The sequence below is a fragment of the Fukomys damarensis genome, unplaced genomic scaffold (assembly GCF_012274545.1).
Source record: "Fukomys damarensis isolate Sample0158 unplaced genomic scaffold, DMR_v1.0_HiC HiC_scaffold_17, whole genome shotgun sequence".
Taxonomy (NCBI): domain Eukaryota; kingdom Metazoa; phylum Chordata; class Mammalia; order Rodentia; family Bathyergidae; genus Fukomys; species Fukomys damarensis.
In genome coordinates, this window is record NW_022900929.1 from 5,365,077 (window position 1) to 5,391,291 (window position 26,215).

Genomic DNA, 26,215 nt, shown 5'->3' on the forward strand with positions numbered 1-26,215 from the left:
CAAGGGAATCCAAAGAGAAAGTATAATCCCACGCCTGCCCTCTAGAAGTTTCACAACTGAGGGGGTCAGATGAAAACACGGGTAAAGCAGGGTAAGGAGACTCACTGAAAGGCAAACCACAGATAACTGTGGACATAAAGGCCCAAGTTACCCTGATGGCCAGAATCTAACAGAACTGTGTATAATGATGGAAACTTTCTATTCTGTGCTTTCTGACAGCTCTGAGACTAAAATGTTATTGCTGTTGAGACTAAAATGTTACTGATGCTCCTGGAAACTTAATTTATAACTTTAATTGTAAGACACTTAAATGTAAATAGTCACACAGGCTAATGGCTGCCATGTTGGACAGCACAGGTCTAGGCAATTCAGTAACTTCTTCAAGGGTTTGAATTTGGAGTAAGTTTAAGGCCTCTGAAAAAACTGCTAAGACAGCACAATGCTATTGTCATTAGCATCCTAGAGAGCTTCCTAGAAGTTATGCACAGACTAAGGAATCCTGATTCCATCTTTCTGTCTTCAGAGTTTGTTTTCATTTATTCCCTACCTACATCTAGATAAATGCTTCTTAGGAAAATGAAGTCTACACGTGCATTTTTTGGTTTCTGCAAGAAAATTCAGTATGATGTCTAAAATTAAACAGTAATAAAAGTAAGCAACACTTACTGTTTCTTTCACTAATAGTGCAATGAATTCTTGATCTACCTCAGGAGGTTCTTGTCCCCAAAGGTTTTCCAAATTGGCCTCCTTAGATCCTCTCAGGGGAAAGGCTGGCCCTGGCTCTTCATCATCAATTGCTAACTGTTGGTCTTCAAGCTCTCCTAGCGGGTGTATGGGCTGAGGAGAAGCAGGGCCTGAAACCCCATCTTGCTGGGGTTCTGGTTTTGGAAAAGCTGGCCTTGGAAAAGCAGGAACTGGGAGTTCGTGCCGAAATACAAAGGAGCGAAGTTCTCCTTTAGAATGCCGCTCCTGGGGAACAACCTGGTTTGTTACCTCACGGGGCTGTTGTTTTAGAGACTGTAAGTACGGATGGTTGAGCCAGTAGTCTTCTTCGATGTCTGGATCATCTCCCAAAGTAGTCGATTCTCCCAGATGTGAAAATAGCTCTGGCTCCGAGTCTTCAGATGACTGGTTCTGAGTATCCAAAGGATCACTTTCTGGGAAGAGGAGGCCACTTTCTCTAAAGATAATGATCTTCTGCTCCAATCTGGGATTGACAATATCATTTACGGCTTGGTTATGATTGGGTCCAGGTTCGGATTCTGCTTCTGCTTGACTTCTTGGCTCAGTGAATTCAGAGACGCCAGGAGGCCCAAGATTCAGAAATTCACCGTAGTCTTCCTCAGAATCATCCTGTGCCCCAGAATCAAACAATGGGTTGTTACACACTGAAAAATAGCTGCTCTGATCTGATTCAAATGCTGCTCTAGACTTTTTAGGCCTTTCTTCTCCCAATCTTTTCAGATCTTGCCAGTGGGCAGCTGGTTTGATGAGATTGGGTCGTGAAGTCTGAGGTCTATTTGTCTAAGAAAAAATGAAATTTTAATACTTCAATTTTTTTCCCTACATCTATGCCTCTATGAGCTTATACTGAACTTCTGAGATAGAACAGGAAACACACAAAAACATCCTTCTGCTGCTTAACAAAACCTACTCTTTACATTTAACTTAACACTGAAATACTATAGTATCTGTAAGAATCAGAGTAACCAAAGACTGAAGTTTGAATTACAATTTGAATTATATCTTAATTTCTGAGACTACTAAAACAAAATTAATTGTATGGTAAAAGGAATAAAGAATGCTAACACAGCAGAGGAATAAAAAAAAAAGCTAAATAAACGTATGAAAAGGACCAAAATCTCATTAGCCATCAACAAAATGAAAATTTAGACAACTTTACTCCCCATAAGACTGGTAAACTTTCAAGTTAAACAATATAAAGCACTGGTAAAGATGTTTGTGAAAACTCATATACTATCATTCACTGCTAGAATTTAGAAGAACAATTTGGCACCATTTACTAAAGTAAAAAAAAAATGCTTATGATTAGTCAATATCACTTTTTCATAACTATTTTACAAAATACATATATCTGAGAAGGTCATATACAAGGACATTCACAGCTACACTGCTTGTAGCATAAAAAGAAAAAATAGCAGACATTCTAAAGGTTCTTCCTAAGAAGCTTTAAGTAAACCATTACTTATTTGTCAAAAAAATACTCTACAATCACCCTCACCATCACTGCCCCTAAAAAGAGGTGGCTCAGTATATACTAAAACAGAATTATCATCCAGAAATGTCACTAAGTGAAGAAAATCAAGTTGCAAAATCATTCATATATAGAATGATTATTTATTAAAAATAAAAAAGATACAAAAAATCATTTCTAGAAGTGTACTCTTGCCCTATAAGAGAAAAAAATCTCGAAGGATTCAGTCTAGACTGATAAGTTTTGGGATATTCCTTGAGAAGGGGCTGGTGAATAGGAACTTGAACTTTTACCAGCATTGTTTAAATTTCTACATTGAAAGTAATCATGTAAATAAAAGGAAAACTGAAATAGACATCTAATTTTAAGACAATGAAATAAAGATGTCTCTAACTCTTTTCTGACAAAATAAAGGACACAATGAGCCACAAAACTGAAAATCTTTCATGACTCAGTGGACATATGTCATTCCAAATCACATAATGTCTAAGTTGAGAAGCCCAAAAATGCTATGAGCTAGGGACTGTAGGCAAAGCTTGGTATGCTGGGGGAAAACCAACAATCTCTCTTTTGCAACAGTGGGAATGGGCGTTGGGGCTACCAAAACCTCTATCCATCAGGCAGCAGAGGGGTTCTGAGGTTAGACACTTCTGGGAGGCTGAGGCAGGAGATCACAATTTGGAGCACAGCCTAGGCAACTTAGCAAGACCCCATCTCAAAATAAAAAAAGGCTGGGGATGTAGCTCAGTGGGAAAGTACTGAGTTTAATTCTAGCACTAATTAAAAGTAAAGAAAAGAAAGAGCGGTAAGAGGTATTGAGAACAGTGACTTAGAAAGTACAAGTAATGACTTAAGAGGTAGACAAGCATGATGGTGCACATCGTAATCCCAGTCACTCTGAAGTCTGAGGCAGGAGGACTGCAAATCTGAGGCCAGCCTGGGCAATTTAACAACCTATGTCAAAAAATAAAATGAGAAGGGGTGGCGATGCAGTTCAGTGGTACAGCATTTGCATAGCATGTGCGAGTCCCTGGGTTCAAACCCCAGTACTATGCATGCAAGTGCGTGCACACATGTGCACAGACACACACACACACACATGCACTGCACACACAAGTCTTTTCCCCTGGTGCTGAGGTGGCACCTAGGCCTTAGCATTCTATGTTAGGCAAGTGCTCTATCACTGAGCTGCACCCCAGTGAAGAGGGGGCTTCTGAGTCCAACAATGGCAGATGTATTACTCACACAACACCTCTACAGAAAATAAAGAAACTCTAGTAAGAATAGTAGAATACAACAAAGCAAGACAAAAACATCTGCTTGAAGGCTGGCAAGATCCAGAAGGGGAAATCTAGCAAAATGGGCTTGACAGGGGCTCTTGTTCCCAAAATATGCATCTGTCAACTCCAGACCTGACTGACTGAATGATCAGCAGACAAGACTTCTGATATTCTTATTGAGGAGCTAAGGACACAAAAAATGGAATTCAGAACTCAGCAAAAGGGCAAGGTCCTGATAAATCTCAAGACACGTGGCAAGTTCTTGAAGGGTGATGTCACTGCAGGGTGAATGGGAAGCATGCTTGCCATCCCAGGAACTGAATCCCAGCTCCCTACTGTGACTTCCTTATCCTTAAACTAAGTGTAGGTTCTCTGTGCAGAAAGATAACATCATCTAAGATCTCAGCTTTTCCAGATTGCATGACTTATAATCAATAAAAAATAACTAGGCACATAACTTAATGTGACCACTCAAAACCAAACCAAGGAACAGATGACAGAAACAAATCTAATGAGACTTCACACAGCAGAATTACCAGACCTGGACTCTAAACAATGTTTAGCATATGTAAGGAAGTAACAGACTAGACTGGGAATTTCAGCAGAGAAACATAAAAATCAAATGCATATTCCAGCCGGGCGTGGTGGCGCACGCCTGTAATCCCAGCACTCAGGAGGCCAAGGCAGGAGGACCACTGTGAGTTTGAGACCAGCCTGGGCTACATAGTGAGTTCCAGGTCAGTCTGAACTACACAGTGAGACACTGTCTCAAAAAAAAGCAAATTCCAGAATGGAACAATATAGCAACTAAGACATAGAATCAATAGGTGCACATAGAGCATTTTAAATAAATATAGCTGAAGAAAGAAATTAATTAATTGAAAAACAGGCCAGAAGCAAATAACCAGAATAAACCATAGAGATAAAACTGAATATTAGATAAAAGAATAAAACATAAAAATACAACAAAAAGATCTTTTTTCCCATTAAATTTATTGGTACATTTTAGGTATACAGTATGATGACATTCATCATTGAGAATTTGTACCTTTACATGATATATCTTGGTTCTTATTTTTTTCCCTATTCTCCTGCCCTCCCTTTAACCCTTCCACTTTTCCCAATTTACAAAGACCTGTTTCCACTTTTTCCTTTCCCCTGCTCCTCACACTTCCATTGCCCCTTTAGACCTTTGCTTCCTGTTTCACATTATCTAAAAATTATGGAGTGCTTCATGAATTTGCGTGTCATCCTTGTGCAGGGGCCATGCTAATCTTCTCTGTATCGTTTCAATTTTAGTATATGTGCTGCTGAAGCAAGCATGAAAAGATCTTCACAAGTATGTAACTGGAGTCTGAGAAGAGAAGGATGAAAAAGCAATATTTGAAGACAAAGTGTGAATATTTAAGAAGGGACAGATAGTGGATTTGATTCCAGTTTTGAAGATCTAAGCAGAATAAATCTGTAACCCCCCAACTATAGAAACCTAGGTAGGGCATAAGTACGACTGTAGAAAACAAAGAAAATCTCTTAAAAGCAGCAAAAAAAGGGCGGGGCATATAGAATTTTATACTTTATGAAAATACCAGCAAAGTCTGCATAAAGGAAATCCTACAGGTGATTTTTTAGGCAGTTTTAAGTCAGAGATAAAGGGATGAAAAGCAACAAAAAGGATAAGGCAATGAATATTAACTGTGTAAGATGAAAATCCATACTATGGATTTAAAAAATTAAACTATGTAATAAAAGTTTTGGAGGGGAATAGAGTTAGTGTTTTAAGGTTTTTACATTACTCAAAAAGAGTTTAAACTGCTAATTTATAATAGTCCTGACACTTCTATGATATGAGGAAGCTTCAATCAGACCTTAAAATAGTCATATGTGTTGGACATGTATCAAAAATGATAACTAATACAAGGAAAAATAAACTGGATTTCATTAAATTTAAAAGCTTTTGTGTTTCAAAGGATACCATGAAGAAAGTCAAAAGCCAAACTACAGAATGAGAAAAAAAAATTTTTTTAAGACAGGGTCTCGCTATGCAGTACAGGCTGGCTTTGAACTCACTATGTAGCCCAGGCTGGTCTCGAACTCAGGTGATTCTCCTTTCTCAGTCGCCTCAGTGCTAAGATTACAGGCATGCACCACCATGCCAGGCTGAGAAAAAAATATTTACAAATCGGATTATCTTATGAAAGCACAGCACCTAGAATATGTAAAAATTCAATATAAAGAGATGAATATTCGGGCTGGGGATTTAGCTCAGTGGTTCTGCCACCAGCCTCGCAAACACAAGGACCAGAGTTTGATCCCCAGTACCAAAAAAAAAAAAAAAAAAAAAAAAAGAGAGATGAATATCCCATTTAAAAATGGGCAAAAACCTGCACAGACGTTTCTCCAAAAGAAGATATAAACATGGCCAATATAGAAGTACAATATAAAAGTGATGCTCAACATCACTGCCCATTGGGAAATGTAACTTAAAACTGTGGTGACATAGGATTTCGTATCACCTAACTACAATAAAAAGGACAGATAGTAACAGGTGCTGGTAAGAACATGGAGAAACGGGAAGCTTCAAACACTGCTAGCAGTAACATAAAACTGTACAGCTGCTATGGAAAGTCAGTCAGGTAGAGCTAAACAAAGAGAAGTCACAAGACCCACCAATTCCACCTCAGTACCTATACAATAGAAACAAAAATATATGTCAACACACAAACTTGTATGTCAATGTATTCATTATTCATAACAGCCAAAACATAATAGCAACTCAAATTACTACCTGAAGAATGAATAAACAAAATACAGTTACACAATGCAATATTATTCAGCAATAAAAAGGAAAAAAATAGATTCATGCTATATCATAGCCGAACCCTGAAAACTTGCTAAGTGAAAGAAATGTCTTGAAAGGACTGCATAATGCATGCTTCTCTTTATATAAAATGTCTAGATTAGGTAATAAGTACAGACAGAAGATAGATAAATAATTGCTGAGGACAGGGTGGGATCGATATTGGAAGGTGATAGTTTATGGGTGCCCAATTTCTTCATGGGGTGATGAAAATATTCTAAAATTGATGGTGGCAATGGATGAAAAATGGTGTCAACTTACTAAAAGCCACCGAACTGTGTGCTCCAAATAGATGAAATGTATGGTATATAAACTGTGTCTCAATAAAGCTGCACCTGAAAAAGGAGCTAAGTACTGATACACTGAATTCAGTCACAGAAGACTAGGTATGGCACGATTCCATTTATATGAAATTTACGTGACAGGCAAATATGCAAAAACAAAAAGTAAATTAGGCTGGGGATGTAGCCCAGTGGGTTCCACCACCTGCTTTGCAAGTACAAGGTCCCAAGTTTGATCCCCAGTACCAAAAAAAAAAAAGTAAATTAGTGATTGTATAGGATGAGGAGTCAGGGGCAGAGGTTGAGGAAAATAGTCAGTTACAGCTAATAGGTACAGAATATCTTTTTAGGGTGATGTGAATGTTTTTAAAATGATCATGGTGATAAGTATACAACCCTGTGAATAAACATACACTAACTCCAATTTAAGCAGATAACTTGTCTGGTATGTGAGCTGTATCTGAATAAAGTTGTTTTAAAAAGAGAGATCACATGGGATACCCTAAAGAGAGTGATACCCTCCCAGTGCCTGGCTGTCCCAAGTCCTCCATTTAAATTCCAGCACCACCTGACAACAGTCAACATGAGTTCGCAGGCAAAGTCTCCAGATAAGCCTTTCTCAAGTTCCCACCCACCAAGATAGAGAACATAAGCATTGCAGCTGACTTAAGCCATTAAGTTTTGAGGTGATTTGTTACATGGCAATAAGTAACCAGAAAAATGTAAAAGAATGAACAAATAATTAACTCAAGAAGTTAGCAAAAGGTCCATAAAATAAACCCCAAAGAAACATGTTAAGTATGCTAAAGCAGAAGAAAAATTACTAAAGACAAAAGCAGAAATGAATGAATGAGAAAATAGATGACAACACTATCAAGTAAATCTCAGAGCTGTCTCTTTGGCAGAGGAGGAAGAAAACCAAGGGAAGAGAGGCTAACAGTTATTTGATCAAATCAAGAAAAAAAGGGTAGAAATAGGCAAAATAGAAAAGGACAGTGGAGGAACTACCGATTAAGTAGAAAGAACAGGGACTTTGTTTAATTTTATTCAATATATTTAAAACACAAATAAAGGAAATTACAAACTCTTCATGAAGTCAGGATTGTGTTTATAAAAAAGTTTTCAAAGAGAACACAGTTTCTCACTAACCTATGGGCCAGTCTCACTGATGAGGTCTATAGAGAAAAAGCCTAAATAAAACATTAGCAAGTGGAACCCATTAGGACATTACCATCACATTACAATATCCTGACCCAGTGGCTCTTTCCAGAGACAGAATAATCCGCCACATTAACAAATCAAAGCAAAATCATACGACAATTTCCACAGACTCTTAAATTCAATTTGACAGAATTTCACATCCATTCATAAGAAAAACTTGAAATATAGTACAAGTAGATGGCTTTTTCCTTAATATAATGTAAAAAAAAAAATATAGCCTCTTGGGCCAAGAATTTAGTTCAGTGGTGCCATACCTGTCTCACAAATACAAGGTGCTGAGTTTGCTCCCCAGTACCCACCCCAAAGAAAGAACTACAAAAAGTAACAACTTTTTTTTTTTGGTACCAGGGATCGAACTTAGGACCTTGTGCTTACAAGGTAGGTGGCGGAACCACTGAGCTAAATCCCTGACCCAAAAATAACACCTTAAGCCAAAGGCACTATCAAACTTAATGAAGATATATTAAAAGTATTTCCATTTACATCAGTAGTTATCACCACTATGAAAATTTTTGAGGAAGTTATCACAATTAGAAAATAAAAAGTATAAAAACTAGAAACTAAGTATCATTAATTGCAGAGAGATTACAGAGATGCAAATTCTCAAGAAATGAGTCAAATGAAAAATAACTATACATAATAAAAGTTAACTGCAAAATTAATGTAAAAGGAACAATTTAAACTTTTAATAAAAGTTAAAAGGTACAATGGAAATAAAGATGCCATTCACAAAAGTAACAGAAAAGAAAATAACGAAGAATAAACAAAGAATGTTTTGAGATCTGTATTAAGAAAAAATTCAAAATGCTCTGGCTGAAGCACATAAAAGGTGGTTAAACTACATGGAAAGACAAATCTTACTATAAACATGTTTCTGTTTAGAAAGAGTCAGTATTACATACATTGTTCTATAAATATAGCACGAAGATCTGTTTTTTTTAAAAAAATATTTATTTATTTATTTGTACCAGGGATTGAACTCAGGTCCTTGTGCTTGAGAGGCAGGCGGTGGAACCACTGAGCTAAAAATCCCCGGCCCAAGAGGATGTTTTATTGATTTATCTTTTGGAACTAGAAAAGCTGATTGTAAAATTCATATAAAAATAAAGTTTAAGAATACCTAGGATGATTCTGAAATTACAGGTTGGTATGTTCTACTGGATGGTAAGACACATAACAATGTGTCAAAGCTTTTCTTAAACAGCATGGGCTAGTGCACATATTGTGGGATGGAGCAATGGTAAACAAGTTCAGAGAGAGGCAAAACATATAGCTTCCAAAGCTGAGGGGGCAAGAGGCAGAGTGGAAAAGGTTCTCAGAGTTGGAGAAAGGTGCAGGGAGGTGAGTCAGTTGTTCTATGAGGCCCTGAGAGTAGCTGAAGAATCAGCTCACTAACTTGCAATAATGCCCCATATCACAGTAGTTTTAAGAAAACTCACTTCAGTCAGGATGATGTCATCATCCAGGTCCTCTTCATGCTGCTCAGGAGCTGGGGTGACCAGCATTGGAATCCCTTCCTCATCAGAGGAGTCAGATATGGTGATGGGCCCATCTCTGAGACTGATCCAATCTATGGGAAGACATAGAACACTGTTACCAGAGGCCAGAACAATCACAGCCATTCCTTTCATTGTACTTTAAGCCTACAGAGGATTAAGTCAAAGCCAAGTTCATGGCTACTAGGCCTGCCTGCTAACTTACCTTCTCAAAGCAAACCACAAGTGAATCATGTTTCCATGCTGACTTTTTACTTTCTTGAGACAGGCTTTCATATGTTGCCTTGACTGGCCTCAAACTCACCATCCTCCTGTCTCTTGAGGTGCTGGGATTACTCAGATACCATGCTGTTTGCCAAAAGTGTATTTGGGGACTTGCTAGAGGAAATCTGACACTTATGCTCAGGATTATCAATTCTTTTAAATAACAGGTTGGGGCCAGGGATTTAGCTCAGTGGTTCCACCTCTTGCCTTACAAGGGCAAAGTCCTGATTTCAATATCTGGTACCACACACAAAAAATAATAAATTGGAAGCTGGGCATGGTGGTGCACACCTGTAATCCTAGAACCAGTAAGGCTAAGGCAGTTTGAGGCCAACCTGGGCTGCATAGTGACTTCAAGGCCAGTCTGAACTACATATTGAGACCCTATCACAGAAAACAAAAATAAATAAAAAAAACTACAAAGTTGGAATAATCCACTGATAAAAATCTTTATTGTCAATTTCTTTAAAATCAAATTATGGCCTCCCAACCATTTCTATTCCTTTTAGGAATAAAATAGTATTTTATTTAAACTGATAGGTTGGAGAAAATCATTACCCCAAAATAGTAAAAATTCCACTTGCTACTGACACATAAACTTTAAGGCTCATTTAAGGAGACATATTTCATGTTTTAGTCAAGCACCCATTGAGTATGTATGATAGAAAACAGCTTTTTTCCTAGTTTTATTTAAAATAGAACTATAGATAAAGTAGCAATCTACATGTGATAATTGTTTTAGGGTTCTACTATCTGTTTGAAGATAGATTTTAAACACTTGCAGTTTGTGTGTGTGTGTGTGTGTGTGTGTGTGTGTGTGTGTGTGTCTGGTTCCACAGGAATGTTAAAGGTTAAAACAGGCAATGAAGAGAAAATGTATTGAGAGTGCAGAAAAAAAGGAAGTGTAGCAGCAGCAGCAGCAGCAGCAAGAAAAGAGAGAAGTACCATTATTGTAATTTTGCCAAGTCCTTTACCAAAGCTTGTGGTATTTTTTTTTTAATTTTGGTATTTTTCTTAAGTTTAACATCTCATATATTTTTTGGTGCTCTACAATTTGAAAATCAATTAAAAAAAATCAATGATCTCATTTTGTTCCGTTAAGAAGGCTGCAGTGGTAGCAGAGAAAACAGTTTAAAATGGGCGTCTAGAGGATCTCAGGCAGACTGCTTATGTTTTAATTTTACCTCCACCACACACTGACTCTTGGTGTTACCCGTCTGCTTTAAGTATCCATTTGCTCAACATTAAAAAAGGTGAACAATGGTGCCTATTTCAAGTAAGGATCAGTTGAGGATCAGTTGAGAAAAGTCACACAAAATATTTGCTTATTACAGTGCCTGACACACCATTACCTAACTTCAAGTTCAATGGTCTTTCCACAAAGCCACGGTTATCTTTCACAGTAACTAAGTGAACTGAGAGCCTGGTAGGCACACAGGAAAGAATTCCCAGTTAAACCCTGGCAAAATGAACCCATGTGCTTAATTACTACCACCTCCTGAAACCCCACTAAAATGACAGTAAAAGAACTTACCCTTAAGTTCAAAAAAGAAGAGGAAAGGAGATTACACTAGGTAAAGGACTTCAACAAAAAAATTCTGGAAAATAGCAAAATTACAGGCAAGTGATTTAACCAAGTGGAGAAGATGCAAACTCAAAGCCTGCACAGAGGCAGCCAACACACTCCAAAACCTGAGAAATGCTCAGAAGTCAGGATACTGCTAAAGGAAAAAGTGAGAGGGATTTGAAGTCTTTGGTCTTTTTGTAGACAAAGTTGTTTCCAGACTTCTATCCATACAATCGGTAAGTCATGGCCCTCCAGGAGGCAAATGGTCAAGACCAGTCTAGGAGTAGTTTTTTGTTTTGTCTGTTTTGTTTTTGGAATTTGAGATAGGGTCCCCACTGTGTAGTTCATGCTAGCCTTGAACTCACTGAGTCCTCCCTGGCTTGGAAATCAGAGCTCCTTCTGCCTCAATCTCCTGAGTGTTGGAATCAAAAGTGTGTTCCGTCACACTTGGCATCTTTGTATTTATCCTTTATGGAAGTCTATTTAGTTTCTTGAATGTGTAAATTAACATTCTCCATCAATTTTAGGAAATTTTCAGCCACTACTTCCTCAAATACTTTTTGCTGCTCTGTGTTCTTTCCTTTCCTGGGACTGTCATGACCTATCTGTTAGTAACCTAGATGGTACTCCAAGAGTCTGTCTGATGAGTCACTGTCATTAAGCTTCCCTTTAATTCTTTTAATTTTGTGACAGTGTCTCACTATGTGGTTCAGGCCGGCCTTGAACTCCTGGTGATCCTCCTGCCTCAGCCTCCTGAGTGCTGGGTTTACAGGTGTGTGCCACAACACTGGACCCACATTCAATTTTAGTGGAGAAAACATATCACTAAATAGAAGTGATAGAAACCATTTGGCCTACGACGCTAGTACTGCTTGGCCCTTTAAAGTTTGCTGAGCCCTGACTTATAAATTCCTAGCTTTACTTATCTAATACATGCATTTTAGGTCATAATTTTTCTTAAAAACATGGTATTATAAATATTATAAACATCTCGAAAGATTCTATAGATTATATTTTCATTATCACACAACTAAAAATATTTTCTCGTTTTCACTGTGATTTCAACTGCAGTCTACCCCCATTTTCCACACACATATAGGGATTTTCTAATAATATTTCTGTAAGTGATTTATAGCTTAATTCCTATGTGGTTAGAGAACATAATCAATCACCTAATTTAAAAAGTTATTTATTGTTTGTTTTGAGAAGAGATCTCACTATACCAGTAGGACTGGCCTTGAACTCATGCTCTTTCTGCCTCTGTGAGTCCCCTGAAACTTAAAACTTGTTATATGCCTCCAGTTATGGCCAATACAATGGGTACAATATTTTGTACATCTATTTTGTCAAATTCACTGACCATGTTCTTCTAATCTTCTATGTTTACAAGTTATCTGAGTGTTTGTTCTCTCAGTTATTACAAGAAATGTGTTAAAGTCTCTCATTATGATTGTTGATGTGTCCAATTCTCCTTTTAGTTCCGGCAATGTGTGCTTTTAATATGTTACTAAGTATACAAGGATTAGAATTTTATCTTCCCAGGGTTGTGATCTTTAGGAACTCTTTCTTCATGCTTCTGACTGGAGTTTCTACTTCATCTGATATTATGCAGACATACAAGCTCCTTTTTTGGGGTAATTACATGTTGTGTCTTTTTCATACCTGAACCATTTATTTTCATTGTTAAGTCTATTTTCACTGAGTATAGAATTTTAGGTGAGATAAAGTAGAATTCTATTGAACAACTAAAAAGGAAATTAAAAACTTATACTCGCAACATGGTTAAATCTCAAAAAATTATGTTTGGCAAAATAATTCTGATACAAAGAGTATGTACTGTGTGATTTTGAGACAGATTAGGGAACGGCAAAGCTGCTGGGCAAGTGGGCGTGACCTGTCACTCATGGAGACTCAGGAAATGCGCAGTATGGCTTCCAAGCCCAGTGCCTGATACCAATCAGAGAATGCTATCTTCAATTCTTCCAGCACAAGATCAAGCAGGTTTTTGATAGCACAGCCTAGATCTGCTGTAGAATGGGGTATAAAAGACAGCAGCCTTCTTTCTTTCTCAGTGGCTTGCTTGGCATGCAGAGCATATTTTCTTTCCTACTTTAATTAGTCCTGCACTCAATCTGTACAGTGCTTCTTTTTAGAGCACTTTTTCCTTCTTTTCTTACCTTTATTAAATGTAAAACTTAGCTACTTCATTTCCTGTCCAATTCTTTGTTTAGCACACTAAGAGTCTAAAGGGACCCCTGAGGAAGCCACAGCACCCCAGTACCCCTGCTAACAATTCCATTTATATAAAACTGAATAGTGACAAAGAACAGATTAGTGGTTTCCTTAGATGAGAAATGGGGTTAGGAGTGACTGCAAAGAGGCACAAAGGAATCTCTGGGGCATTATCATGAATGAAGTGGTGAATTCATTTGCCCAAACTCATTGCAGTATACACTTAAAAAATAAAAACACTATAGAGGTTGGTATACTGAAATTAATTCAGCTAATAAAAAAATAAAACCACATGCATGAAAAAAAAAATCCACATGGTTGGTACAGAGCATATACACTTGTCTAACAGAAAATATACTTTCAGAATCAGTAATTTCCCAAAAAGAATTAGTTGTTCTTTAAAACATGTAAGGCCCAATTTAAAAATAACTTTAATTTTATATACATGTACAGAAAATTTAAAATGATCATATATTTAAGTTATAACTAAGATTAATACTCTCTACATCACAGTAATTTATGGCTGCAATCACTACCAAGTCAGAATACACTATTAATAAAAATCCTAAAGATCAGTATTTCTTTTTGTTCTCATAACTTGTATAGCTTGAATGCTTTTATTTTTTTCAATTTACTTAATAATTTTAAATGTTCTGAAAGTTAAAATATAATTCATTCTGCTGGAAAAAAAGTCATCTTCACTAACACAAAATATTAATGGAAGAAAATAAGACCAGTTCAGCCTATTTCATAAAATCTGCACTTGTAAGAAATGAATATATTGGGCTGGAGATTTAGCTCAGTGATGCCAACACCTGCCTCGCAAGTGCAAGGACTGGAGTTCGATCCCTGGTACCAAAACCAAACCAAACAATAAAGAAATGAGTATATTAAGAATTTTTTTTTCCTATTCATCAGCATAATTTTTTCCTTTAAATTTAATTAGGGCTTGGCAGGAAATTTCATATATAATTAGGAATATTCTAGAAAGGCATTTTCCCTTTAGGAATCAATGAATATGCCAAAATTTTAAATACCATACAACAAACAAAACATATATAACCTAAAATTCTCCACAAAGCTAAACCAGAATTTTTTTGGGGAAAAAAAAGAAGATACATGTAGTATAAGGGCAAGGAAGTTCAGCAGCACCTTACTATGCATTCAACAGGCCTGGGAGTGCTTTGGTGCCATAGCCATTTTGCCAAAAGCAGAACTGACCTTCTTCTGTAGCCCTGCCTCTACAGACCCAATGCCTGTACACTCACATCTTACAGCTAGCTAATCTACGTGTGAAAGGTGATTCTTCAACTTCATTCATGCTGCGGGTATCATCATCTGACACAATTCTAGTCTGACAAGTCCTTTCATGCCTGATATACCAGGTCTAAAAATGCAATGTCTCTGAATTCTAAACAGAGCATAATGGGTTCATTTTAAAGAAGATACTGCCTGTAATAGTAAATGAAAAAGGAACAAGGGATGACAGAAAGTGAGGACAAACAACTTACCTTGTCCCCTGTGGCAGTGAAAACTGTTCAAGTGAATCACCTCTTCATTGTTATTTCCCTCTGCCATTTTCAAATGTGGGCATACTCATATGTGATGGCTAATATCTCAGCATGGTGACCATCTGTTCAAAGGGTCTGAAAAAGAAGGAACATTCAGAGTGACAAAGTATTAAAATTCTTTCCACGTTATCTGGTCAAAGCAGCATTTCAAGCTTATGCTGAAAACATTAAGAAAACACAAACTCAAAACATATGGTAATAAAAATTTTAATGTACATATTAAAGAGGCAAAGTGCTAATACAGAACTCACACACAGATACAAAACATGTGCCAAGAAAATGAACAGGCGATACACACACACACACCAAAGACATTCTGGAGGGCATTCCTTGTGACTGAGCATTTCCACTTCCAGGTATGTAGCTAAGAATCTTTCATATGCTCTCCAGGGAATATGCAAAACAAACAGCAAGAGTGATAAGGATGTTTACTATAGAAATGAGTGCAATAAACATAATGGAAATGATGTACTGGAAACCAGTAAAGGAATAAATAAAATTCATACAAGAATGTGACACAAATAAATTACATCTACATGTATCAACATGGGTGACTATAAAAACAAGTGTTGAGAGTTACATAAATGTATATACAAGTTTAAAATACAATATATTTAAATATTAAAATATACAGTATGCCTGGGAGTAAATCCACGGACTTCAGGACAGTGACTATTCTGGGAAAAGGGAACTGAAAATGAATTAAGGTTTGAACTTCAATTATATATAACATCTTTTTTTTTCCTTTTTTTTTAACTATAATTTTTTTTCTTTTATTGAGTTTATTGGTGCATTTTAGGTATACAGTACAATTACATTCATTATTGGGATCTTGTACCTTTACATGACAGGTCTTAGTTCTCATTTTTTCCCCTTGTCCGTGCCCTCCCTTCACCCCCTCTTCCCCTCCCCATTTACAAACACTTTATTTCCATTTTTTCATTTTGTCATATTTTTTTCTTTTCCCTTTTCCTTTTAAAGATATCTGAAGCAAACAAGGCAAAACATGAACATTTATTAATTTAAATAATACAAGGGGAGAATTAAAGAAAAAAATATAGTGGTGCTAAAGCCAAGACATTACATCTCCACAGACCAGTAGTATTAACAGAAACACACAAATTAGGTTAAGGCTGAGAAATGGGTAGAAGTATTTGGGAGATGGATTCATATGAGAATACATGGGATCCCCAAACCATGTGAGAGGAGAGGAGAGGAGAAGAGAGGGGAGGGGAGGGGAAGGGAGAGGAGAAGAGAGGAGAGGAGAAAGGGCCTGCATTCCATTTCTTTCCTTCCATCTTCCTTTCCTCCCATTCTCCCTCCTTCCCATCTGCCTTCTTTCTCTTCACAATATTGGGGATTGAACCCAGAGCTTGGCATACGCTGGACAAGCATTCTAATACTGAGCATATAACCCCATGGTCTGAAAATCCATTTCTATGAAGTTCTAGAAGAGTAAAATCTAACTTATATCAACAGAAATCAAAGACTACTCCGAGGAAGGAGGAATGACCAGGAAGAAAACGAGAACTTTTGGGGATATCAAAAATATTCTACAACCTGATGAAGTTGTACATTACACAGCTGTTTGCATCTTTCAAACTGGACAAAAGTTAGAAAAAATGGATCAAACTGTACCCTTGATACCTTCTCATCCCACTCTATGTTACTACACTTCAATAAAAAATGTTGAGAGACTAAGAGTCATGGAAGAGTCAGGCCCAGTCACGTGCATGCCTACAGTCCCAGCAATCAGTAGGTTGAGACAATAGAACTGAGTCCAGAAGTTCAAGACCAGCCCAAGCAACATAGGAAGACCTTGGCAAAAAATAGTCACAGAAGATGGAAGCATTCTAACACAAATCTGATGGAGGTTTTAGAAAGAGAATATTTATATCTATTTCTTTTTTTTTTTTTTTCGGTACCAGAGATTGAACTTGGGATCTTGCATTTGCAAGACAGGTGGCGGCACCACTGAGCTAAACCCCCAGCCCTTAAAAAAGAGAATAGAAGGGATGGTGGAAAGGTAAGCTGGGTGTAGTGTTGCACACCTATAATCCTAGCACTTGGGAAGCTGAGGCAAGAGGATTATTGTAGTATGTAAGGCCAGTCTGAACTACAATGTGAGACCCTGTCTCAAAGAACCACTAAAATAAATAAAAATAAAAGGTGATTGCTGAAATTATTATTTGTTTTTTTGAGACAGAGTGAGGCTGGCCTCAAACTTACAATGTATCCCAGATTGGCCTCAAACTCATGATCCTCTTGCCTTAGTCTTTCGAGCACTATTTATTACAAGGCTTGATCTACTACACAGGGTTGAACCTAGGACCCTCAAGGAGCCATAACCTTTTAAAGACTGCTAAATTGCCCAGGCTGGGCGCAAACTTTCACTCCTTCTGCTTCTACCCCCAGCACTGAAAAACACACGTCATTAAAAAGAAAGGTCAAAGAAAAAAAATGTGAGATAATGAAAAGATGGAAATAAAGTGTTTTTAGATGGGGAGGGGAGGAGCAGGTGAAGGGAGGGCAGGGACAAGGGGAAAAAATGAGAACCAAGACCTGTCATGTAGAGGTACAAGATCCCAACAATGAATATAACTGTACTGTATCCCTAAAATGTACCAATAAACTCAGTTAAAGCTGAAAAAAAAAAAGGAATATATTTCAAAGGAAAACAATGCTATTATTTCAAAATTCTAATGAATAAAAAAATGAAATAAAAAAAAGAAAGGTCAACTAAGAGAGAAGGGTGGTAGTCTACATTGAATTGTGTCCCCCTCCCCGATTCCTTTGTTGAAGTCCTAGCCCCACAATGTGATGGTAGTTACAGATGGGGCCTCAGAGAGGTAATGAGATTTAGAGGCCATTGGGTGGGTCCCCATGATGGCTTAGAAGAGGACACATCATAAGAATTTGCTTTCTTTCTACCATGTGAGGACTTCAGCAAGGAGGCAGCTATGTGCAACCCAGAAACAGTGCTCATCAGAACCCAACCTCATAGGCACCTTCTTCTCCTTGGATTTTTACCTTCAGAACAATGAAAAAGTAAATTTTTATTTTAAATGCTACCTAGTCTAATATAGTTGGAATTATAGAAACAATCTGTAGCACAGAAAATGAAGTAGGGCCTTGATTTTAGGGAATCAATGACTACAACACAAAAATTATTTAAAACTAAACTTGTGCACAATTATGAAGGCTGTGTGCATATTGAGGGAGTTATAGTCCATATAGCTGAATTATAAAGTCTTTGGTCTCATTCAAGAGAACAGAGGTAATAAAATAAACTAAAATGAACTACAATGTGAGACCCTGTCTCAAAGAACCACTAAAATAAACAAAAATAAAATAAATTTATTAAAGGTGATTGCTGAAGCTTCTAAGCTCTTTTCTTTTCAAGTTGTCCATATTCTCACAACAACCCTGAGACTGGTGTTGTAGTCAGGGTCTGCGAGGGAATAATTTAATACAGGACAGGTAGGGGAAAGGAAATAAGGGACAATAAAAAATATGAGAGAAGGAAAAAATGGAAACAAAGTCTTTGTAAATAGAAGAGGGTGGAGGGGATGAAGGGAGGGCAGGGCTATGGGGAAAAAATGAGAACCAAGACCTCACATGTTTTAAAGGTACAAGATCCCAATGATGAATATAACTGTACTGTATACTTAAAAAGTACCAATAAACTCAATAAAAAATAAAAAAAGGACACATAATTTATAGGATTATTTTATAATATTCACCCAAAAAGTTAAATTCAGAAGAGTACAAGAGGTCTATCAAGAGGTCTGTCCACACACTAGAGACGTGAAGAATCCAACTGAAGGCCCAGAGCCCAAGGCAATGTCTTAGGCAAGTACTGGAGGATCTGCACTGGGAAGGCCCAAAGGCCAGTGGTGGTGCTGGCGGGGTGAAGAATTTGTGCCACTACGCTGATGAATCTATATTGGTGCCAGGAAGTGAATCTAAAGGCAAAGATCAGTGCACCCCCGATGAGAATAGTAGCCATTCCCAATGACAGAGAGGACCCAAGCTCCTCCTCTGGTGAGAACAGCCAAGTTTGCATCAGGAAAACCAGCCTCAGCAAGCTTCTCCAAGAAAAATCAACAGCCCATGATCTTCCCCTCCAGTTCTCTTTTTATGTCACTGCCAACAATCCTCAGGTGGGTCTTCCACACCCAGAACCACACTGATTCAGCTCAGCTGGTCATTCCAAACCTACCATTAGTTAATCCACCACAAATGACAATATTATTAACCTTATTTCACAGAGACTTTGGTTATGACAAAGTAACTTATATTAGACCAACACCTGACCCTTTCATATAAAACCACTATGTTAGACCAAATATATAAAAAAAGTCTTTAAAGGCAATGGAGAAAACCCAGCAGGCAGGGTTTCTGATCCTTAAAAAATGAGAAACACAGGAGGACAAGACACATCATCTTGGATTTTTTTTCCCTCCCTGAAAAAGCATTTCCCAAATCATATACATGGGCAAGAAAGTGGAGTCAGGACAGAAGCAACAGTTTCAGTAGGCTTAAGAGTCAAAGGTCAGAACTGGGGGCTGCCAAAGTAGTTGAGAGTTAAGGGACAAGCAAGGAGGACCACATAGAAGTGAGTTCATAAAAATGCATGCTGTGACACCTCCCTTCCTTGGTTTGTGGGTCTATACTGTGCACATGCAGGACCAAACTCCTTAATAATCCAGCAGCAGAGGTTAAAGAACGGAGTAGAGATTTGAAGCATCTACAATTTTTTACCCATGATGCCCGAGGTCTGACCAAAACAAACAAACAAACAAACAAACAAAAATTGCATCACTTCTTGGCCTTTTGTCTAAGATCAAGTGAGAAAAAAATTGCAGGGCTATGTACGACCCCACACATGTAAGACACACACACAAACATGAGACACACACACACATGTAAGACACACACACACACACACACACACACACACACACACACACACACTGACCCTTAGAGAACAAAGAAAAACAAAATAAAAAGGGAAATACTAGAAACAGAAACCAACTCACATGTGACTCAGATACTGGAATTACTTGACAGGACAGAGAAATGACTACAAACCAAAAGAGCAGAAGAAAAGATGAACAAACAATTGTAACGAGAATATCAACAACACTGGAATTTACAAACAGGACGGGGGGGCACTAGTAATCTGGGAAAAAAGTCAAGAGAAGATGAACTGACAGATGACAAAAATTTAAAAATGAAATACACCAATATTTATGGGATGGGGCTAAAGAAATTCTTAGGTGGCAATTTACAGTTCTAAATGCAACTTGAGGGAAGAAAATGACTGAATATCAACAATGTAAGATTTTATCTCCAGTAGCTAGAAAAGTATATTAAGTTAAAACCATAAAACTAAACAGAAAATACTAAGGAAAAAAAAAAAAGAAGAAAATTCCAAGAACAGAAATCAACAAAATAGAGTATAACATACAAGTAAGGAAATATAATAAAAAAGTTGGGCCTATAAGAAAACTGAAACTGATAAACCTCTATCACAGAAAAAAAGAGAACACACACTAACATTATCAGGAATGTGAAAGATATCACTACAAATTCTACAAGAAGACAGTATTACCAATAACTGTATAAATTAGCTTGAAATTTTGGATGAGATAAACCCTTGAGGAACAATTTACCATAACTGAGCAAAAAGAAAATTTAAAATGTGAACAGTTCCCATGGCCGGGCGTGGTGGCACACGCCTGTAATCCCAGCACTCGGGAGGCTGAGGCAGGAGGATCACTGTGAGTTCGAGACCAGCCTGGGCTACATAGTGAGTTCCAGGTCAGTCTCAACTACATAGTGAGACCCTGTCTCAAAAAGCAAAACAAAACCAAACAAAATACCAAAAAATGTGAACAGTTCTCTAGCAAATATAAAAATTAGATCAGTATTTAACAACATTATCACAAAGAATTCTGAAAGCCCAGAAAATTTCCAAAAAAGTCTTAAGAATGAGGAAAAAAGTGCAACTAGTATTAAAAATTCTTTCAGAGAATACAAGACATATTATTTCCCAAATCATTTTGAGGCCAGTACAACTTTGCTATTAAAACCTGATTAAGAACATCACAAGAAAGACTAGTATTTTGTACATAACCAAATCAAGGTTACTCCTGGAATAAAAGAGAAAAAAACTGCTAAATCACTTCTGTAGACTGAAAAAATATCAGCATTAAAATTCAGCATATGTTCATGATGAAAACCTGTTATTACTATGAGAAGGGTACTTGCCTAACGCCCAATAGTGAACAATGAACAGCTTGCTTTCTGAGGCTGAGGAGTTACCACAGCTTCTTCTTAACACTGTCGGGAGGTTGCACCAAGTGGGGTTAGGCCACAAAAAGAAATAAAATACTGACTGAAAAGGAAAATAAAAGTGCCATTATTTAAGAAGCTAAGATTATGGATCTAAAAAGATGGATTTTAAAAAAGCAGAGTAAAGGGCTGAGAAAAAATACCCACCTATTTTAAGTCACCTGCATCAAGACAAAGGTGCCACTGCAGTTAACAGGGAGAAAGACTGGTCTCTTTAAATGTTGCTAGGTCAACTGAACATCTGGGAGTAGGTTGGAGTTGGTCCATTCCTCAAAGCACAAAAGAAAGTCAATCCAAGGTGAATTACCAGTGAAAAATAAAACAATAAAAGCTCTTGAACATTTATACACAATTGTCCCCACAGGACACAACTGTATGTATTTGCACATGTAACTGTATAGAGATCCTGTGATGCAGAAGTGAATGAATTATCTGAGTTCTCTGTATATAAGGCCAGTATGCAAAATGAGTAGTATACTAGGAAAAATTAGAAAACAACATTAAAAAGGATATTATCTAAAGTAGCATCAAAACCCATTAAATATCAAGGAATAAACTCAACAGCAGATGTAAAAGACCTCCACGAGGAAAATTGCAAAACATTACTGAGAGAAATTAAAGATGAAATAAATGTACAAACATCCCACATTCATGGGATAGAAAGCTCACTTTTGTAAAGAGCCATTCTCTCTAAACTGATTTAATACAGCCCTGACCAGATTTTAGAAGGGCATGTATACTAGATGACTTTAGAACTCATAGGAAAATTCAAAGTATTTCAGAAAGAAAAATAAAAAATAAAAGAGCATTTATACTATCAGATATTGTCTTATAATAGTTACAGTAATTAAGATAACTGCATTAGCAAAATCAGAAAATATATACCAGTGGAACAGAGTCCTGAAATTGATTTGTTCATATGTATCTGATTTATGATAAAAGCGACACTATGGAATACTGGAAAAAGCGTGTTTTTACTAGACGATGCTATAATGGGAAGCTATATTTGGTATGCAAGAGTAAGAACAATTTTCTCATGCCTTACACAAAAACAATCTTAGATGAACCACTGATTTCAGCTGAAAGGCAAAATAATGAGTTTTTAGAAGATGATAAAGTATGTTCACTATATTAGGGATATGAAAAAAATCCTAAATAGTACATAAACAGTACCACTCATAAAAGAAAATACTGAAATATTATACATTAAAATTTAAAGCCTCTATTCTCAAAAAATTAAGTGAAAAGGTTAGTAACTGGGAGAAATACTAACTCTTACATTCTAGCTGAAAAACTGAGACAACTCAAGGACATGAAGCAAAATATTTGAGTTGTTATATAGCTGACTACCTGGTGGAAAACTTAAAAGACCAGTAAATGAATGAGAAATGTCTAACATTATGAGACACCAGAGAAACCAAAACCCACAAAGAAAACTTGGAAGATGGCAACAACAGCAACAGCAGTCTTTGAACCTTTTCATTTTCACATAAAAGAAAAAATTCTGTGGACAACAGCTACAGAACAAAACAAAAAACTAGGTAAGAAGGAACTCCACAAACTCCAAAATGTAAGCAGGTGAAGACCAACCACCAAGAGCCACAAGACCTCAGAAGGATCTGTGTGTGTGCCTCTGAAAGCACAGGGTTCCCTTTAGAGCTTCCAGTAAGATAAACCAACAAGCATTTACTAGAAAGAATGCAGGCCAATTTGACAGGGCAGCAGACATCAGAAAGGGGCTCTGCCCTATTCAATAGCAGTTTAATTAAAAAACTCAAGGAATGGTCTATAAGATCTGAAAGACGTATGATGACCCAAGGCCCATAGTGTTTTACAACTGATCATCCAGAGCTTGCCTGTGGGTCAGGACCCTACAGGGTGAAGAAAATGCTGAGAATAAAATGAAATAAGAACACAAACAAACAGAGGCATATCCAAGGGCAAGAAATTCATAAAGTAAGCTGCTCTATTTATTTCCTCTTTTAAAGCTGCTATATTTTTGAACATTGTGAGTCAGGAGCCCTATGAAATTAGAAAACACTCTCCCAAACTATACCTTCTTCCAAAATGTCAAGAAAAGTGATTTCTTTAAAAACGAGTGAAGAACTGATGTCTTCTGTAAAGTGGAGAAAAACAAAAACGTGCCTAAAAGATTCAGTACAACTCAAAATTGTGTGTTCCTATATAAGAACAAACTGAGAGGGCTGGGAATGTATCGCAGTGGTACAGCATCTACCTGGCTAGTGTGAGGCTCTGAGTTCAATTCCCAGTACCAAAAAACAAACTGAGGGCTTGCCTAGCATGGGTGGTTCCTCAGTTCCATCACCAGTACTATGGAAAAAAAAAAAAAAAAAAAAAAAGAATTACACTGAAAGACACTAAGAAAATGATACGACATGAAATAGCATGAATTGTAAGTACAAAAAAAAAATCAGAAACTGGGGTGACACTTCAGGAAATAGAAATGAAAAAGTAATAATTTCAGAAATGAAGACTAAAACTGAAGAAACACAAGAATATATCAACACAACACAGGCTGCTTTAGGAAAACCAGAAAGTGAAAAGAAGGAGAAAAAAAAAGAAGATAAAAAATATTAAAGACAGAATATCCAATATAATAGACAACTGGAGTTCTTGAGGAATAAATAGGAAGGGGGAAAATATTAGAAGTTGTACTTTGGAACCAGGTGTAATGGTATATACCTGTAATCTCAACAGCCCAGGAGGCCAAGGCAGGAGCCCCCCCCCCCCAGTACCAGAGGCCAGCCTAGGAAATTTAACCAGACTGTATCAAAAGTTGGGGAGGAGGGGCACGGTGGCTGTATACATAGTTCAGTGCAAAGAACATGGGTTTAACCCAATTACTGCCCCCAAGAAAGAATAAATAAAGGGCGGGGGATTTAGCTCAGTGGCACTGTACCTGCCCTATAAGCTCATGGTTGTGAGTTCAATTGCCAATACCCCCCCAAAAAAAAGAAAAGAAAAAAAGAATAAAAATAAAACTTCAGCAAGAAATTTTCCCTAAAATATTTTAAGCTACACTTCAAAACAGAACAGGACATAGCTATGAAAACCAACCCAGAATGACAAAACACCAAGACTCTAGATCCTATGTAGGCATAGGATTTAAAAATGAAAGAAAATTAGATTACCACTTTGACAATGCTTGATACCCTTTTTTTTTTTTTTTGGTACCAGGGATTGAACTCAGGTCTTTGCATTTGCAAGGCAGGCAGTGGAACCACTGAGCTAAATCCCTGGACCTAAGATATGTTTTTTACAAAGCCATTTAATGGAGCTGGGGATTTAGCTCAGTGGTTCTGCCACCTACTGTACAAGCACAAGGACTGGCGTTCGATCCCCAGTACCCCCCCCAAAAGAAGCCATTTAACATCTACCATAGCAAAATTGTTTTTTGTTTTGTTTTACAGTACTGGGGATTGAACTCAGGACCTTGAGCTTGCCAGGCAGGCACAGCACCACTGAGCTACATCCCTGGCCTATGGCAAAACTGTTTTTAAGAAAAAGAGGCACAAATTTACCAACTTACAGGATCTTTGGAAATATCAATTCTATAAGCCTTTCCTGAGAAATCCACAAAAAAAATAAGCTTTGGGCAACTAAAATGACTAGAGGGGCAGACATAAAAACAGGTATAAACCATAAATATATAATTACTTTAAGAACTAAGGTCAAAGGTGGGTTAAATATGCTGACAAAATAAAGCTGTAATTATAAAAATTATGGTAGAGAAGCATATGCAAAATCTTGTTTACAGTAATTACATTAGTTGTAAAAACACGCATTCTGCTACTTTCACGTTATGTATGTGATGGGTCAAAACAAATGAACAGTAATAGTATAGTCTATAATCCCAGTATCCTTGGGAATCAAGATTCTTTGTGTTGAAAAAAAAAAGAGAACTATACTTAATAGTTGTTAAAACTAGAGATAAATATGAATTATAGGCATTACTACTAATTCTTAAATTACTTTAGTTCTGTACAAAGAGAAATAGCTTGAAAGTACAGGTGACATTACCTACTTGTAGTAATGAACATCCATAGTGCCTAGATTATAAATCATGAAATACCCCCCCCAAATCAGGAGCTAGTTGTGGTGTTGCACATCTATAATCCAAGCAATGTGAGTGGCTGAGGCACTCAGCCCAGACTGAGCAACTTAAGAGACTTATTAAGACTTGTCTCAAAACAAAAAAATTTAAAAAGGGCTTGGGGATATGGCTCAGTGTGAAACCTCCAGGTTTAACCCTCACTAAGGGATTGGGGTAGGGGACAGGGCTTTTGGGATGAGTGACCAATTCCAGGTCCAGGTCTAAGGCTGAAACTGAACAGAATGGGCTTGGATCATCTCGCATCAGATATCAAAGCAGCTGTCAAAGACTTTCTCATGACTGGATTCAGTCAGAACTAGAAAACCTTGGGTCAGCAGTCACCCAGAGGCCTCTTGACCTTCAAAAAGAGTAGTGATTGATATGGCATGAAAATCACATGAGCATGTATAAATAGTCACCTTCAGAGGATGACAGGCACTGGACACACTATCTCTGAACTCCAACCTCTTCCTGGCTCTCTCTTTGAGAGTTGACCACCATGAAGGGAATAGGCCTCCACTACACTCTCCTGCCATGATATACCATGCTGGCGGCAAGCCCCTAGGGATGGAGCTAAGAGAGCATGTACTGAAATTGTGAACCAGGATAAATCTTTCTTCTTTTTATTTTTTGAGATGGGATCTCACTATGTAGCCCAGGCTGGCCTGGAACTCAAGGTGATCCTCCTGCCTCAGCCTTCTGAGAGGATGGTATTACAGGGGTACTGGATTTTTTTTTTTTTTTTTTTTTTTTTTTC

At 37.3% G+C, this 26,215-nt stretch overlaps 1 protein-coding gene and 1 non-coding gene across 5 annotated transcripts in view; both read right to left on the reverse strand.

The window, feature by feature from the left end:
- Nucleotides 1–26,215, reverse strand: part of Rnf216 (ring finger protein 216) — a 148,770-nt gene that overhangs the window by 120,008 nt on the left and 2,547 nt on the right. The window contains exons 2-5 of one of the 4 annotated variants that reach the window (XM_010642846.3): nucleotides 21,492–21,613; nucleotides 14,925–15,059; nucleotides 9,294–9,424; nucleotides 994–1,524 (exon numbers count right to left, since the gene is read on the reverse strand). In XM_010642846.3, the coding sequence (XP_010641148.1) occupies nucleotides 994–1,524; nucleotides 9,294–9,424; nucleotides 14,925–14,991 (729 nt within the window). In that variant the 5' untranslated portion in view covers nucleotides 14,992–15,059; nucleotides 21,492–21,613. Of the gene's footprint in view, nucleotides 1–666; nucleotides 1,525–9,293; nucleotides 9,425–14,924; nucleotides 15,060–21,491; nucleotides 21,614–26,215 lie in introns of all 4 variants that reach the window. The other 3 variants (XM_010642842.3, XM_010642845.3, XM_010642844.3) reach the window with 3 other exon arrangements.
- Nucleotides 4,712–4,814, reverse strand: LOC117286593. The gene has a single exon (XR_004517762.1). It is a non-coding gene; the product is annotated as a U6 spliceosomal RNA (small nuclear RNA).